Here is an 18,519-nt window from a genome sequence, read left to right as displayed (position 1 = left end):
TCCCGACTGTGGAAGGCGGCACTTTGAAAGCTGAGACCTGTGATGTTTTTCCCTCGGAGCGCCAGATCATTTAAATCTGCTTCGCGGTGGCGAACTGATAGCTCTCGGGGCTGCGACAGAGGGCTGTACACAAACAGCAAAGACCAAAGGCGGGAGGATTTTTCTTTTTCTTTTTGGAAGAGAAGGTGGGGGAGAGAAAGAGATCAATCCCTACGCTGCCCTACTCCTCATGTTTTTTCCCGCGCGCGTCAGCGCGCGCGCTCCCCTTCTCTTGCCCAGCCTTTGAGGTTCGCTCGCACCCGGTCACACAGCGGTATGGGAACTGACTCTGGAAAAACCTCCCAGACGCAGAAAAAAGACCGGGCTGCTGTGGGGAGGGGGACGGAGGGAAGACGTGCTTAGGGTTGAGTAGCTGTGACGTGTAAAATTGCACCGCGGCGGCCTCCACTTGCCGGAGCTGAGAGGGAAGGTTACTTCACGCGCTCAAACACAGGCACACGCAAAGCCCGCGCGCACATTGGGGAAAGGCGCGGAGAGCAGCCCCGAAGAGAGCGTACCGCGATTGCGCTTAAAGCCCGCGCTGTCTGGTGTAACGGAAGAGGGGGAGGAAGAGATTCCTGGTGAGCGCGCAGAGGCGCGCCCGCGCTCCGAAGAGCGCAGGGCGCACTCACCACTGGGAAGAAAGCGAGAAAGCAGCGCGCGCGCGCGCGCACACACACACACACACACGAAGACCCACTGGAGAGGAAGCCGAGCGCACGGGCGCACACTAAAGCGCACTCACACATTCACGGCAGTTCTATTTTCTCTCACGCGCGCGAGCGCACACACACGCACTCACACACAAACTCGGGCACACATGCACACATACATACAGATACAGTAACTCGCTCTTCCCGCGCTCACCCAGACCTTCATCACTCTCTGTTCTTTCGACGGAGTCCTGCTTCTTACCTTTGAAACAGCTATTCGCCATCCTTGGCCAAGGAGAAAGAGAAAGCGAGAGATTAATTTCCCCATCCTCAGTCACCGTTCTTCCCTCAGGTATTTGAGAGCCGGAGGAGGAAGAAGAAGAGAGAAGGAAGGCGAAGAGAGGAACGAGAACAAGCAATCTGACAACAGCCAAGAGCCAAAGCCCGCCAACAAATCTGCAATAGGGCAAGTGGATCTCTTTGAGTTTGCCTTCTGACTCACCTCTTTCGCCTGGTCTCTCTGCTGTAGGGTTAGACTGTTTTCAAGTAAAACAAAACAAGATAGCTGCTGTTAAACCAAGTCCATTTTATCCCTCTTCCCTTTTCTCCTGCAGTCTCCCTTCCCCCTCAGCTCAATCCGGTTTGGGTTTTTCCTCCCCCCCCCCACTTTATCTTTGGTTGAATTTTGTAGATCTGGAAGAAACCCTTTGACCGGGTTGAGTGCCTCCCTCCCCCCCAGCATTTTAATTTTTATCCTGCCCCCGCCTCTCTTCTGCTTTGATTTTGAATGCCAGCTGAGGAAAATGGGCAACAATGCTTCGGCCAGAAGGGGAATGTCTCCGTGCCTGCTTTTGGGACGTGTGCTTGTGGTGCTAGGATCTTCTTAGAGACATAGCTGCCTGCTTTCGGAGTGGAAGGTAAGGGTCATGCGTGAAATGGGAAGGTGGTAGGATATTAAACTAGGATGGTGGGGTGGGAAGCTTAGCCTGTTTTTTGCTTGGGAAAAAAGGCGAGGTGAGGCAATAGGACTGGACACACAAACCCTAATCTGCAGGATCTCTTACCCTGCTATCAAAAGTTAGAGAACTCTCCTTGGCAAGGAGACAAGTAATTTCAATTGGGAGCCAAGCTGCAGGAGAAATCTTGCCTCCGTAGGAAGGTTTGTGAATGAACAAGGTGATTTCTCTGGAAGAAGAGGAAGAAGGGGATGCTTAGGTTAATGGGAAGTTTCAGGGAAGTCTGTGGCTCTTCCATGGTGGAGCCAATCTGTGGAGTGATGGCGCCGTCTAGGTTTGATTAAACTAGTGTCACCTGGGGTGGGGGCGAGAGAGAGAGAAGCAGATTGCTTTTCAGTGGAAGAGACTGAGTTCCCATGGATGTAAGGTCCTCTGGAATCAGGCTTTTTAAAACAGCTTTCTCTTCCCCCATTCCCTGATTGGATTAATCTGAGAGTCTTGCTTCTGAAATGACCAAGAACTTCTTATTACTGGCATTTGCTGCATCAGCACCCCAAATATTATGTTCTGCTGTTTGGGGTGTCTAAAAGATTGCCCCTATGTAACTGATGGAGAATTTCTTTTTCCTGATAAAGCAGCAAAGCCAAAATGCTGCCGGGTGGACTAAGGTTCTTAACAGAACACAGCTAGCCAGTGCAAGCTCTTGCAATTTTTAAGACATAATTTTCCTGAGGTCCCTTCCTCCAATTCCTCAGGTTTCTATTAAATGTCTAAATAAGGCCAACACACTTGATTCACATTCTGAAATAGGTATGCCTTACTAATGGAATTCCCAAAGTTACGTTTTTATCCCACATTGTCTTTCAATGCCTAGACCCTCCCAAATAATAAGGCTACAGTGCTCACAAAGTGCTCCAGCAACATTGTAGAGCAGAGGATCATTTGCAGGGTTTGCTCATAAGCAAGTTCCTTACTTCTCATTCTCTGAGCCTCATTTTGCAAAGAAGCCATTTGTTGCTTATAATGCTCAGTAAAGAGAAATGGGTTTGGCAATTCTTGGGGAAGCTTATTTTCCCCAATGTACACTGCCCCCTCCCAGCCTAAATTTCCTTTCTTCGTTAACTTACAGATTTAAAGAAAGCTAAGAGTCATTTGCTTTCCTCCTGTTCATGTTTAGAGTCTGTGGTTTATAATCTCGACAGCACGAAATCTCTTGATTTGTTCAGCATTATGCAATTGGGGAGGGAGATGCTTGCCTGGTCATTCAGAGTAGAGATAAGAAATCTAGAAAGAACAAGAGGAATTCATATTAAATACTCCGTAACTCTATGTATGTTGTCTCCAGACAAATAATAGAAGAGCTTACTAATTTGTTTAAAAATATTAACATCACAGAGAACTGGTCACCATTAACTAAAGAAGTAAGCAACTTCACAAATATGACTGCTGAAAATATGTTCTCTCACACACTCTCTCTTAAGAAATGTTTTCTCTTAAATATTCAATATGTAAATATATTTGCAATTCACTTCCTTTAGAAAGATATACATAGATATTGCAGCTACTATGAGGATTAAATACATCTGCTGTTTCCAGGATAGAACTGATAATAGAGAAGAGATGACAGTATTATCCAACACACATATTAAAAAAAAAAAGAAGAAGAAAGAAAGAAAATCAGTATAGGTCTGTTTAAGAGCGAAGTTGTATCCCGAGAAAGAAAGTAGCCTCTTGTTTAATTTCTATTAGAAATTCACTCCATGTATCCCAAAAGCTATTTCATGATACATTTCAGTATTCAGAATTCTGTAACTTGCTCCTACTGATAGCTGGAAGAAAGTTTTTTTTCTAGAATTTCTTTTTAAATGATTTACCCAGATGTTCTTTTTCAAATATTAATTTAATATGCTTAATCTACTATTCTAGTGACAGCCATAGAGGAGATAACACGCCAAGTATAGGAAACAATAAATTGTGCATTTTGAAAATCATGAAAGTAATTCATCATAATTGTTCAAACTGACAATTACACATAGAAAAGATAATGAATATCAATAGCTGCTCCATTTTTCCTCCTTAGTGCATGAAAATTTTATATATAAAAGCTATATAAAAATAATTGCTTGATTGTAATTTATCTGATAAAGTAAGTTTGTAATTGAAATAATCAGAACCTGCCAACCTGAACAATGTGCTAATCAAAAGGACACATTTGTATTAATAATATAGCATATGTTATTTTTAAAAATCTAGAAAGGCAAATTAGTCAGCCAAATTGGCCACATGGTGGCACTATTCACACAGCATCCAATATTTTCTTGAGTTAAAATAATATATTTAAAATTATTTTAAAGGGGGAAATTACATATATACATACATACACACACACACACACACACATTTTAACTTGAATCTTGAAAATATCTGACTGCAATTTTGGAAGGCATTTGAGTTTCACAAAGCATTTGACCTGCATTCTTGATTTCCTCTCCTCTTCTGCAGGCCAAATGACATAGGATGAAGGCTGTTCGTAATTTGCTGATTTATATATTTTCCACCTATCTACTGGTTATGTTTGGATTTAATGCTGCCCAAGACTTCTGGTGTTCAACGCTGGTGAAGGGGGTCATTTATGGATCGTATTCTGTAAGCGAAATGTTTCCCAAAAACTTTACAAACTGCACATGGACGCTGGAAAACCCAGATCCAACCAAATATAGTATTTACCTGAAATTTTCCAAAAAGGACTTTACTTGCTCTAACTTTTCCTTGCTGGCTTATCAGTTTGATCATTTTTCTCATGAAAAAATTAAGGATCTCTTAAAGAATAATCATTCTATAATGCAGCTGTGTGATTCCAAGAATGCTTTTGTATTTCTGCAATATGATAAGAATTTCATTCAGATACGTCGGGTCTACCCCTTTGATTTCATAGGATTATACAAAAAGGAAGATGATAAAAAGTCTTTCTTTGAATTTTTGGTTTTGAACAAGGTGAGCCCAAGCCAATTTGGTTGCCATGTATTATGCACTTGGCTGGAGAGCTGCTTGAAATCTGAGAATGGGAGAACCGAGTCCTGTGGGATCATGTATACAAAATGCACCTGCCCTCAGCATTTAGGAGAAACAGGGGGAGATGACCATTCCCTGGTGTTGCTAAATAATGTTGTACTGCCGCTGAATGAGCAGACAGAAGGCTGTCTCACCCAGGAACTGCAGACCACCCAGGTCTGCAATCTTACACGGGAAGCCAAGCGGCCACCAAAAGAAGGTAGGTGTTCTTCAGAAGGGTTCCATTATCCCACTGCCCTTTTTTATAATAAATGTCATTGATATATAAGTCAAACTGAGTTGCACTCCACACCAGTTGCTGCATAAAAGGATTTCTGAAGGTCTGCAGTTGGTCATTCTCTGGATTCCTTCCAAGAGGGAGGATCTAATTTTGTACATTTAATGTAATATCAAAATATTCTTTTTTCCTCCTAAATCTAGCTAAGGGTTTCTTCTTATATTAAATGTGGAATTCTGATTTTATTCTCCAGTAAACATAGAACTATGGTGACAGGTTGGTTATCAAGATACTTCTCTTTCTTTCTCACTGCAAGAGACCTTCTACACATGGTTACTCACCTGTGACCTTTTGCTTTGGCTTTGCAAGGAAGGTATTTCCAAAGGCATGTGGGTAATCTTAATAAATAATAATGAAAGTTAAAAAATCCAAATAGGCCAGGATCTCAGGTTGAGGGAATGGGTAGTCTTGACTTCCAAGTCATTACAGTAGTGTTTATACTCACAGGATAAATATTCAGATTATATTCATTAGCCATCATTGACATAAGATTAGTGTTACCATGGGGGAAAAAAAGTGTTAAAAGAGGATGACTTATGAGACCTAACCTGTGGTTCACTGAGATTAGGAAGCATCTATTAAAGATCTTTAATGATCGTGAATAAATATCAGATAACCCTAGGCCCTATTTAGGAAGCACCCACATAAAACCTGTTTAACATCTTCTAATCTTAAAACCAGAGGCTCATTTGCTATTACCACAGACAGGAAAAGTTCCAGAAGAAACTATATCCTCAAAATATATATGGAAAAATGGAGACTGTCTTCTAGTAACATGGATCACAGCCTATCTGTTTAATAAAGTGGATGGTTGAAGGTCTTGGGATAATAATAAAGTTTTCTAGATGCTATTCATTTAAAGATTCATTCAATCAATCACCTTTCTCCTTTAACATGCCTGTCCTGGCTACTCATGAACAGGTGCAAAGAAGAGGATGCAGATAATTTTTCAGATAAATGAATAACAGGATCTGAAATCTCAACAGAGTGAAATGTTAGCGATGTAGAATGGAAGCATTTAAATGTGGAAATGTGCCAAGATAAGAGATGTCAATAACATTACCATTTTAAATGACTTGAGTACATAGGTTTATGTATATAGATTTACAGAACATAATTCCAAAAATGAGAAAACTAGTTTTTCTCTCCAAAATACTCAGGTGCTTGGAACCAAAAAAGGAGAGGAAAAATAAGAGATATTGGAGGGTGGGGAACAGAGAAAGAATTTTCTCCCCTATCCAGGCATAGCTCCCTGTGCTAAAGAAGGTTGCATTTTCATGCAGGAAATGTTTTCCTTTTCCCTGGTTTCTACATGGTCACAAAGCTCTCTGTCTGTGGGGAAGCAGAGCCAAGCTACTGGTCTCTGTAATAGAAGTTGTCTTTGTAAAGAAATGCAAAATTGACACGTTGTTCTGTGAGGATTTTCTTTAAGGGCAGCCAAGGCTGAGTGGTGTGGGAGAAAAAAAACTGAAGCTGCTCAAACTGCAGAGGTGCCAAAGATACCCTTCGGGTTGGGCACAGGGGGAGAGTAGCTCAGTTACATTCAAGCTAAAGGACAATGCAGGTTGATGGTTTCAGATGATGGGGTGGAGAGGAGGTAGATGGGGGCACAGTAAATTTGTAAATGAGCCTAACTTAATTTCTAGCAGGTCAGTATTTTATATTGTCTGCAATGGTGAAAGAGACTAGAATATGATTTTAAATTACTCAAATGTTTTTTTTTTCTCCTGCAAAAACTCATAGAAGCCCTTATAATGGCAGGGATGGTATTAACATCATTTAACACTAATTAATGTCCCTTAGAATAAGAAAAAGATCCCTCATATTGTGAAGCTTGAAGCTGACTATTAAGACAGTTAAACCACAGAAAGTGTCTGAGAGATGTGAGAATACATTAGCATCTGAAGGCTTTAATTGTTTGTGGGAACAGTTTGTGGGCTTTAACCCATTCCTGATGGCAACAGGAAAAGCAGTCTTCTTTCCACTCGCCTCACTCACCAAAGGCCGGGTTTTTAATAGAAAAGCAGCAGCTGGCAGGCCAGTTGGCTGTTTACCACAATTGGAGGTAGGTGGATAGATGGATTTACGGTGTGTGCTGATTATGTCTGTGATAGATGTATAAAGTTAGTCTTACATTTGATGGAGATTGTGACTAATAGGCTGGTTTGGTCTGTTTTAGTTCATAATTGGTCTTACATGGAAAAAACCACAACTGCAGCTTTTAAGAATGTTACCCTTGTTGTGAGAAAGACACAAACACTGAAAAAGGGTGTGCTGGCACCTGGAATCTCATCCAGTAGAGGAAGGACTGCATCTTCCATGCTGTTGTTTGAAGTGCTCTAAAGTCACATTAACACTGTTTTACACATTGTGAATATATCCATGGTAAACTATTGAGCTCTCATGTTCGAGAATGAGGCAATAGAGTTTCCTTCAAGAGCTGTCATGTTTGAGAATGAGGCAATAGAGCTTCCTTCAAAGTAAAGTAGGTCTTAAAATAATGTGTGTGGCAATCTAAGTATTTATACAACAGAAGATAGTTGACTTGGTGTTTCCTTAGAAAGTGCTTTAGATTAGTTTGATGGTTATCACACTTTGGCAAACTGGGTATGATTTCCCCCAGAGACCTTTAGGTGAAGCAGTCATTCATTAACCATGAAGGCCACACAGCAAGACCATGCATGTGGCTATTTTGATCTCTATCCCTATAAGGGGTAGTTGTCCTTTTAAATAGTAGTATAACTGAAATAAAAATGAGATTTTCTTAATTCTGTGCTTCATGTTCTTGAATAGTTATCAATACAACTGTTATATATATATATATATGTTAAATATATTTTGATAATAAATGTTTTAATGGCATGAACATTCAGTTATATACAGTTTATTGCCTAAAGTTTTCAATGAAATAAGAATTTTATACAGTGAGAATTCTTGTTTAGAAATAATAACACTGACATATGATTAGATTTGTGAAGTATATGTAGGTAACCTATGTATGTTGCCTTTACTCTGGAAATGAAAAATTCCCTTTGCAATCATCCCATATATTTCAAAAAATTGTTCCAGAAGATCCCACAAAGCTCCAGATTTTGAAGGTTTGCAGGAGTGATTAGATCATTCATTCCTCATTCTTCTGATCAGACATTCCATTTATAAAAGGAATCAAATGGATACTACCTCTGATTATTGATTCACTGATATATGCTCAAGACATGATGAAACTTTCATGTAAGAGCTGGTAATTGTATTCCACAATGATCATCATACCTTAGAAGGGATCTTGTGCATTTAAAAAGTATAAAAGAAAAAGAAAAACCCAAAATGATGAAGATCTGAAGGAACACTCTCATGATAACAACGTGCAAATGTACAAAACAATGTGCAATGATGCAAAAGCAGATTAGTAACTCATATATCTAACTAGGGATGCTGAAGAAAGTGGATAAGGAGAATTTGTTCTCATGAAGTTAAGTGGAAAAGATGAAAATAAATGTTTATTCAGTATATAGTTAATCTATGAATTAGTTTTCAAAACATGTAGTGATGACTAGACAAACTGGGCACCAACCTGAATTGTTTTAAAAAGGGATTAGCACCTTCATAGAGGAGAAGGCTGTCAGTGGATATTAAACTCTCAAGGCCAACTGTGATTTGAGTTACTCTTGCAATGTCCACCTTATGGGTTTCCCATAAGCAGCTAGTCACAGTGGAAATATAATGCTGAGTAGATAGGGCTTTGGCTCTTAAAAATATTCAATTTATTAACACTGTATTGACTGAGAAGCTGTGTGAAATGTAGTTTATGAATATTTTGATCATTCATTTTTATCAGTGAGTTGAGCTTATAAAAATTAATAATTTGTATATGCATTAGATTATGTACTAAAGAGCTAACATTATAAGAATTCTGGTATGTAGCTTTTGAATGGTAAAACTTAGGAAATGATTGGTTACCTATTCAATGACATGCTCTTCTTTTTTCATTGCCTATGTTTGTTTATATAACGATATCTTTAAGATTAAATCTGCAGGGTTGCTTACAGAATTCATAAAAATTCATAGCTGCTTTGAGTATTCACATGAATAGAAAGAAGGGGTATAAATCAAATAAATAACAGATAAATAATAGACCATTAATGTCCAATAAACTACTTAATAACTAATAAAATTCAAAAAGTAGGACTATAACCAACTAAATACAATTAGATCAATCATGCATTTAATCAGTCCATCAAGAAGCCCCATTAAAATCTATGTGTGTCTTGGGGCTCAGAAGCATCAGCATAATGTATCTCAGGTGGGTAATGAGTTCCATAAGGCTGGTACCATCATTGAAACATTCATATTCCTTGTGGTGTTTTCATATGAGCTTGGTTGAAGACTTTAGTAACTGTTTAGTGTTTGCTTCTGTTGCCTTTATATCTTGAATATACTAAAAAATAACCCATGATGCATAATTTTTTTTGGCTTACTAGAGGCATTAACTGTAGAGTATTCTAGAACACATTATTTTACATGGTGCACAAATCTAAAGTCAATTCCTTTGAGAGAATGCAAAAACGTTGCAAAGACTAAACAAGAAAATAGTGGCTTCATTCAGTTCCCAGTTTACAGATACAGTTTTACAATATGCACATAGAACTAGCATTGAATTCCTAGGGGAACTGCATATACTGAATAACAGTACGGTAATCTTTTTTAAAAAAAAAATATTGAGTTTTTGAATTACTTTTACATTCTCTTGAGTTATTTTTAATATTGTCAACTGAAAATATCAGCATTGCAGTGCTCAATTTTCAGTATTAATTTGTACCAGAATGATCTGTTTAACTTTTCAATATACAGAAGTAATTTATTTAGAGAAGAGTTCTTTCTTCCAGGGGAATTAATTTTTATTAAGCTTATTCAGTCATACTACATGGGCTCAATCAAAGCATCCAAAGTCTAAGTTGTTGTGGCTCTTTAAATCTCAAGTTGAAGTTTAACTGTTCCTCTATAAGTCTACATTAATTGCAATAAAATAAAGGTCACAGTATTCTACTGGGCATTATTTATATTTATTGTTAACAAGAAATTTAAAACAAGATGGAGAGAGTGATTGTACAATAGGGATACTCCAAATTTATAAAACATGCATCACTGGTTTAGAAATATATTTGCAATTAATTTTTTAATGTTTGTTTATTTATTTATTTAATCACATTTGTATAACTCCCCATCTCACCTAGTGACTCTGGGTGGTATAATAATAGTAATAATCAAAAGTTATTTATTTATTTATTTATTTATTTATTTATTCCTCACATTTCTTCACCACCCATCTCACCAAAGTGACTCTGGGTAGTTTACAATCAGATTAAAATAATAAAAGATTAAAATACCATAAAAACAGATTCATCATAAAATATAATTATAAAATATAAAATCCAAGATGGAGAAACAACAGTCGCAATAAAATTCCTCAGGGCCTCATCAAGGCACCAGCCAGCTCGATGATTTACTATCCCCCCTCCCACCCCAAGCGAGGTGGCAAAACCAAGTCTTCACTCCCTTTTGGAAGGCTGGGAGAGTGGGGGCCTGCCTCACCTCTGGGGGTAACTTATTTCACAGGGCAGGGGCCATGGCAGAGAAGGCTTTCTTTCTGGACCCCACCAATCAACAGTCTTTCATGCCCTCTTTGCCTGACTGGGTGGGACAGGTTGATGTAATGGGGGTTGATGTAATGGGCGTGTAAAACAATCAATTTTAATTAAAAATAAAACAAGTAAAAACAAGTAAAAAACCCAAAATGGTGGGAAAACATACCGAGAGGGTATTCCATCACTCTTTTTGTTTCTAATTTATACTTTTTATGATAAATACAATGATATTTGTGGTATATAAGTATAATTTTGTTATAATATCATGATAGTCACAAAACTCAACTGCTTATAAGCTAAGGATTACATCTCCTTTATGATTTATAGTTTCTGTTCAGTGTACAGTAGAAAACTTTTATGTAGAGGGACTATTTCATATAAAACAGGTATACATGTGATTATCCAACTTTCATTCATGTACTTTGTTAAAGGATCTGAATGTCTTTGGAAGGTGACCAACATATTGTGATTGGATCAGTGAGACTAAAGTTGCCATCTTGTACACAGGAGTAAGTCTCATGGAATTCATTAGGTCTTAATTCTGAACTGGAATGTGTAGTATTGATACAACCCATATGCCTCTTATACATCTGCTGTTCCATTCTTCTTGATGCATAATATAGGATAAACAGAAATGGCTCTTCTCCATGTGGAATCCCTTCTTGTACTTCAGTATGATAGAGTTGGAGCCCATATCACAAGATAATCACATTTCAGCTATAATTATCTCAAATAACTGTAGGAATAATATTTGTAGCTGTTGATTAGATATTTTATTTATTTATTCATTCATTCATTCATGAGATTTATCTATAGTCTTGATCTGCATGGACTCTGGGCAATGTACAGATATAAACAATTGATTTATAGTGTATAGACAACCAGTTGATTGTACAAGAGTACAAGAGTTGATGCAGGTGGGAGATGCAAGCAGAGATTTAAAGTGTAATGGAATAAATATGGAATCGTGATTCATTTTTATAGAGTAGATGGTGCATTGGGCTGCAGATTGTAAAATAATGGATGATTGCTCTTCAGAATTGTTTCTTGATTATATCGCATCCTCTAGAGAAGAGCAACAGGAGAATAGCTAAAATAAAGAAAAAACTTTGAACTTTCAGTGTTCCAATCCTTAAAGTTCTTTCTGAAAAAAAAAAGTGAATCAGGGAAAGATTGCTGAAAGCTTAATTGTTACTGCTTCCCTTGATTTTTTTATTGTTAAAACTGTACTGTTCAATCATTGAGATGAATTATTTTTTTCTGAATTTGACTAACTTTTGATGAATGAGTTATGGATCAATTGGGTAACCTGCAGCTATGCTGAAACTGCAGCTTTTAGTATTCCTCAGCATATGCATGTAGTAGGTGGATAATGGACAAGGTGCTATATGATCTGTGGTCTGTATGGGTTTTGCTCTACATATTCTCAGGGTTTTAAATTTTTTTTACTCTTACAATATGCCAATGACATATTGATTCATTAACAATAAAAAGGGAAATAAAAAGAAAACAGCTTAATCAAATAATACCATAAATTACTGAATGGCTAGATCTAATCAAATATCAATTGCCATTTGAGATTATTCAATAATCTGTGGTTCTTCAAAATTTCACAAATATTCTATATAAATTTATTTTATATAAATATAAGAATAAAAAATCCTCATGAAAATCCCATACATACAAAACAGAGTTCCTCCCATTCTGTAAAGCCCTTTGCTCTAACCTGTTTTAAGGGAGGAGCAAGACTGCAGCACTTCTCTTTCATCAAATAATAGAGGCACACACCAAGATAAGTATACCTCTGTTTCCCTCTCTGAACCAGTTCCACAAATTCCTGAGTCAAAGAGAGAAACCTCATGTTAAAGGAGTTCACTGCAATTGTTGGAGCCAAACCTACTTTTGCAAAGTGAGACACCTGAGTAAATATGGAAGTAAGAGTTGGAAGTATAGTATACTTCAGAATACATGGGAACTGTTTCTGGGCAAAGAATCTGACTTCTACAATAGTTTCAATCTGAACTTCTTTTATTTGAGGCCCTAAACTTACATAGGTATACACCACACATGAGCTTTGTATGTATATGTTACATTCATTGTACAGGGTGGAGGCTCTTTGTAGCACAGACTCCTATTATTGTGTCAGCGCAGCATTTGGAGAACACCCACACTATTGCAGGTAATGACCCTGGCTTTAATTCCATACCAAAGTAGGCATACTTGAATCCATTGATTTTCCAAGATTGAATTGGACTATGTCCACTTTGCTTGCAGAGCAATCATTGTACATTATTCCAACCCTTGTTTTCTTGTACAGCTGCTCATGACATTGTGCTGTTAGGTTTTTATCAGTCAAAACTGTGTGGCCATCACTAGGAAAAAGATTGCCAGAGGTTTTACTACAATATAACAATGTGCTCATCTGCCCTAAATAAAACAAACATTATCTTCCTTTCTTGGGAAGGCAATTGTCTGCAAGATATAAAGGAACAGTTCCTCATTTTTTATGATCCCAAACTACTTCTTTTGTGTCCTTGATACCTCAACAAATGTTAGTTATATTAAACATCAGAGATATCTTGAATAATCACTGATGACTCTTGCTATTTCTGTGAGAGCCAAGTGTGCATGCCAGAAAGCAAGGTTTGGCTCAGAAATATAATTACAGATCACACATTTAGAGCTGTTCCTTTTAGCGCAGACGACAGTGCTATACCACCTCCCAAAACAGTTTGACCTTCTTTTTCTTTTTAAATATAAGCCATGAAACATTAAGAATGGGTAAGGGTACAAAATAATACACCAATAATATTTGTAAGTTATAAAGTATTCTGAATGAAAATTCATGGCAGGAGATCTTCAGTGCAATTTAATTTTCTCTAAAAACAGGGTCAACAGTAAAATAACAAATTCAATAATTTTTGTACAAAAAGTCTTTTCAGGAGATAAAAGGATTATAGAGGATTCAGGTGAAAATAATAGAAGACTAGTATGTATAAATTTCAGCCATTGCACATATTTGCCTACATTCAGACTACAAAAAACATAAAGCATAACATTGATTTCTATTGCCCTCTATTTACATTTTTGTGACAGAGATGGTAATCTGGCCACATTATGTCAGATCATGGGCACCAAATCCTCTATAGAAATGGCAGAAGAAAGGGGGTGGGTGGGTGAGACCCATATTGGTAACCAGAGACATGCTGCTCTTCCAGCAGAAGGAAGGATAGAAATGGATTTTATTGATTATATATCCATTTATTTTGCAGCTTCCAGGGCTGTCTCCCACAATGAACAATCTGGATTCAATTTTTGCTATAAAAAACACAATATTAAAACCAAAATTATGCTATTACTGTTTGTTGCCTGATGTCTGCACAGAGGATTCCCTCACCTATTTGGTATATTTCATCATATGAATCTGTGCCATATAGCATTAAGTGCTCAGCCATAAGCTTATCACCAAAAAGTATACCTAAAATTACTTGGTTTTCCAGGTAAATGATTTGGACTTATACATACCAATTAATATTTGCCTGAACCAATTAACATTGCCTTCATAGAATTTTAATGCCCTGACTCCATTGTGCAATGTGTTAAATATGTGTCATTTTTTTTCAATATTGGCATGACTCCTTACACATTTTTGCTGTATTTCCAATCACAATATCTTTAAAAGCTGTCACAAAGTGAAAAGATAAAAAAAATATGTATTTTGAAAGAATAATGTAAGTAAAATGACAAAAATTAAAAGTTTTGACAATAACAGCTTTCTACTAAACTTAAACTTGTTCGTCCCTTTGTCAAACGCCTTAATTAACCATAACCATAGCTCATTAAAAAAAATATGATAGAGGCTGTTCATTTATGAAAAAAAAACACTTGCTCCCCAACCATTATTCTGTTAAATGCAAATACATGATGCTTAATATAAATCACAAGTAAACATGTTGGAAGGCAATTAAATTTTGGAAAAATAAAACAAAAAAGGGCAAACACCAAAGCAGCCTGCATACTTAGGCAATCTAAACAAGGCTTTTGAAGCCTTATTTTAGAGCCAGTTGAGTTACAATCTGTACCTTTTAATAGATAGCAGAAAGAAAGAAATACCAAATTCTATCCTCCAAGTTTCCCAAAGTTTTCCTGAAAAAGTAACTTCTGTAACTACCTTTTTTTCTGTTTCATTTTTAAGAGGATGTGTTCTTCTTTCAGTGGCATATAACCTTGTTGCAAGGGGATGCAAGGTGCTGATTATTTTTTTGTTACCTGACTGTTAATTTATTTGTAGCATCCCACCTCCACTTTGCTGCCTGTGCTTATTAATCTAAAAAAGCCTCATGCAAGTAGTTCCTTCCTGATTTCTTTCCTTCAGATTCAGTTGATGCATTGGAAATTAGGGAGGATGCAGATTGCTAGAGAGATGACTGTCTGATGAAAGACAGGATGCTTACATTCACTAAGGTAAATGCAAAAACCCTGCATTCCATCCATGAAAATTTCCCAGAAGTTGTCTTCTCCTTTAAATAATTGAAAACATTTTTGCTCCTATCAGAAGAGTAAGGTTGAAAAAAAATGCAGATAAAACTTTCTGCAAAGCACCCTCCAGAGTTTTTGTCTTTGGCTCAAAGGATCCTTGCTGTTTTCTCTCTCAGTGATGTCTGTACTCTTAAATTTATGGGAGGAGACTAAATGGGTAGATTAATCCATTGGTGACAAAACAGCTTTCTCTTCCTGTTATCTTTACCTTGCTGACATCCTCTAAGGCTTTTCCAGGAGAATCCCTAGAGCTTCAGATGATAATTTTCTGCCTCCTCTCTGTTAGATTATCAGTATTGCTAAAACTATAATCTTAATTGGGAAGCTCTGTTTAATTGTGACACCTTTTGTCCTGTTAATAGGAACTGTAGATTAACAAAAGATAATGTCATTACTAGTAATGTTGTGCAAAGAATGGTAGTTTATTCATGTTTCTTGATTTGGGAGAAGTCACTACAATCTTAGGTTGCTTGCTTCAAACATTTTAAGCATGTCTGCAATTTAGGAAAAAAAAACATGAAAAAGATGTGACTGTTGCATGCATTAATTTTTGCATGTATCTGTGCTTACATATAGTATGCATATTTTGGAAAGCCATGGACTCATTGGAACATAATTAGTAATATGGACAGAAGATAATATGAACACTGGTGAATTAGTGGGATATATTTAGAAGGTAAATATTGGGTTGTGAAGGAAGAACTAATGGGGGCACTCTGTCTTCTCTTCTACCATGTGCATTTAGTAAATACAAATGAAGGCTACCTTTCACATGTCTGTTTCTAATCTGACTTGGAAAATAGGTGTAAGGTGTATGAAAATGTAACTTGCCAACAAACTAGCAAACATCTATTTAGTTCTCCTGACATATTTTATTGATTGCTTTTTGTGAAGTGCAAAATGTATGTTAAATATCTATACATTTCCTGAATGAAAATGGAATTTCAGCATGGAGTTTCATATATGGAAATTAGCCATTCACCTCAGAGCTCTACTCTGCTGATGTAGATGGCAAATAGAACAGGCAAGATAGTTGCCACAAAACCTTGGTCATCTGAAAATGCAAGAGAGATTAGTTGTATATGCAATATATTTTTCAAAGATATAAGGCAATAGCTATGGATGACAAAAGAAATGAAAAAGTATTTATACGACAAGAAGAAATAAAGAATAATGATAAATTGGAGATCTTTGTCACTTGCTCTCTTTGAAGACTGTGGGATCAAGGCTGATAGGAAGGATATTTGAAGGGCAATTATTTCTAAGCAAAGAATACAACCAAGGATTGTGGCATTAGTGTACACATTTATTTGAAAATAAATCCAAGATTAATTTTTAAAAGTTAGCTTTATCTGCTTTTAGGGACATAGGTAAACTTAAACTCAAACATGTGTCATGAAATAAAAATATTCTACTATTTGGTTTTTAGAAGCATGATTTCCAAGAATGTACTAATTAAACATCACACATTTTTCAGCTACTTGTTATGTCTTCTTTTAACTGCATTTGTTTCATTGTATTTTTTTCCTTTTTTAATATTTAAATTTGTATGAAGCAGTTTTTAATATATATATGTATGTATGTATGTTAATGCATAGGTTTTTTACATTTTCCTTTTACTGCTTATATCTTCTCTTGAGTGCATAGCTCATTATATGTCAAAACATGAAAATCCAGTTCAGATGGAAACTAGTTCTCCTCAATAATATAGAGTCTGTAAAGTGAAATACACTAATATGAAGTTCTTCTGATGCATTCATGCGATTTTTGGGATTTGATTAAAGAAATCACGCCCACTTCAGTGAGGAAATGATAGGTAGGTAGGTAGGTAAATAGATATCAAAGTGCATGTACCAACTGGTGCTGCAATATCCACAAGCTGCTATGTGGTCCTGAAAAAAATATGTTATTTCAAATATTAAGTTCATTTAAAAATAAACACATGTTATCTTTCTCCTATTATTTATGTACATAATTTTAAAAATTGGATGTTTTAAATTACAGTGTCTTTATTTACTTTCAAGACAGGAGATTCAGGACACTGACTAATTCATACCCTAGCATTAAGCCATACAGGGCTCTCTACAGAATTGGCTAGCCAAGGTTTTCCATATTATACCCTTCCTTTCTTGCAGTGTGAATTAATTCCTGTTTGATTCTTTGAGAAAAAGTTCTATTATTCAGCTTCTAAAAAGATTTGCTACATTTGCTTCATATTTCTTAAACAATTATTGAAAAAAAGGCTGGTCACTTAGTTGCTATTTAGTTAATAAAAACTGCAATAATATTTCAGCAATACACATTATTACCATCTCACTGGATTGTTTGTTCCCATTAGATTTCGGTGTTTTGTTTAAAAGTAAAATAATGTTAAAGCCTCACTTTAAGTTTATTTTTAATTAATTATACTATCTGAAATATAATACAAGCTACTGCTTAAATTGTCATATTTTTTGTTATCCTGTTTTAAAATTCTCTGAATACTTAGAACAAGACTTTTAAAATTGTTTACTTATTACATAATTTGTCTACATTAAATTATCTGTAATTCCTCTATAATTACATACATTATTTGTCTAATTTCTTTTTTGTTTTGTTTCTTTTTGTTTTTAGAGTCTGTTTAGTTTTTTAATCAGGAGGCTACCATCCTAGTTAAGTTTATTTTAGTAGGGTTTTTTTTTTATTCCTGTTTGTAAAAGATAAATAGAAATGAAGACAATAATTATTAATGCATTGATACTTATGAAGAAATCTAAGGTGTAGTGCTTAAAGTGTTGGTTTGGGAATTAGTAAACTTAGGGTCAAGTTCAGTTTCAGCAATGGAGCTCATAGGTGAATTTCAACCAGTCTATCTCTCAGCCTAACCTATCCTATATAGCTGTTGCTATGGGAAAGACAGAGGATAAAGTAATATGTGTGCTATTTTGAGCTCTGGACAAATGGCATGATTAATTGCAACAAAAACTAAACTAAACAACTAATCTAAACTAAATGCATTTACTGAGAATATCAACTAAAACTTACTATATTATGTTACACTTAAATAACACATGCAAAATCTTAACACTATGATTCCCCTCTGGAAGTCAATTAATGAAACTGCTTCAAATTTATGGCAACAACAATATAAAAATAAATGTCACATCTGAAAAGATTTACAGATTGATTTGTTATGAGTTATTGGTGAAGCAACTCATTTGACCCAAATGTCTGGGTTTCCAGAGACAGAGATATATAGATATACTGCAGATAGATAGATAGATAGATAGATAGATAGATAGATAGATAGATACATACATACATACATACATACATACATACATACATACATACCCACACAT

At 36.1% G+C, this 18,519-nt stretch overlaps 1 protein-coding gene across 1 annotated transcript in view; it reads left to right on the top strand.

Annotated features, from left to right (window-relative positions):
• Positions 1-1,487: 1,487 nt before the first annotated feature.
• The window catches only part of ADGRB3 (adhesion G protein-coupled receptor B3), a 503,112-nt gene continuing 486,080 nt past the window's right edge, over positions 1,488-18,519 (top strand). Inside the window, exons 1-2 of the mRNA XM_063313173.1 lie at positions 1,488-1,609; positions 4,151-4,919. Coding sequence (XP_063169243.1) covers positions 4,166-4,919 — 754 coding nt within the window. The 5' untranslated portion in view covers positions 1,488-1,609; positions 4,151-4,165. The remainder of the gene's footprint in view (positions 1,610-4,150; positions 4,920-18,519) is intronic.

The sequence above is a fragment of the Candoia aspera genome, chromosome 1 (genome assembly GCF_035149785.1).
Source record: "Candoia aspera isolate rCanAsp1 chromosome 1, rCanAsp1.hap2, whole genome shotgun sequence".
Taxonomy (NCBI): Eukaryota; Metazoa; Chordata; class Lepidosauria; order Squamata; family Boidae; genus Candoia; species Candoia aspera.
The sequence above is the reverse complement of the archived record's forward strand: the minus strand, read 5'-3'. Positions and strand labels throughout refer to the sequence as shown.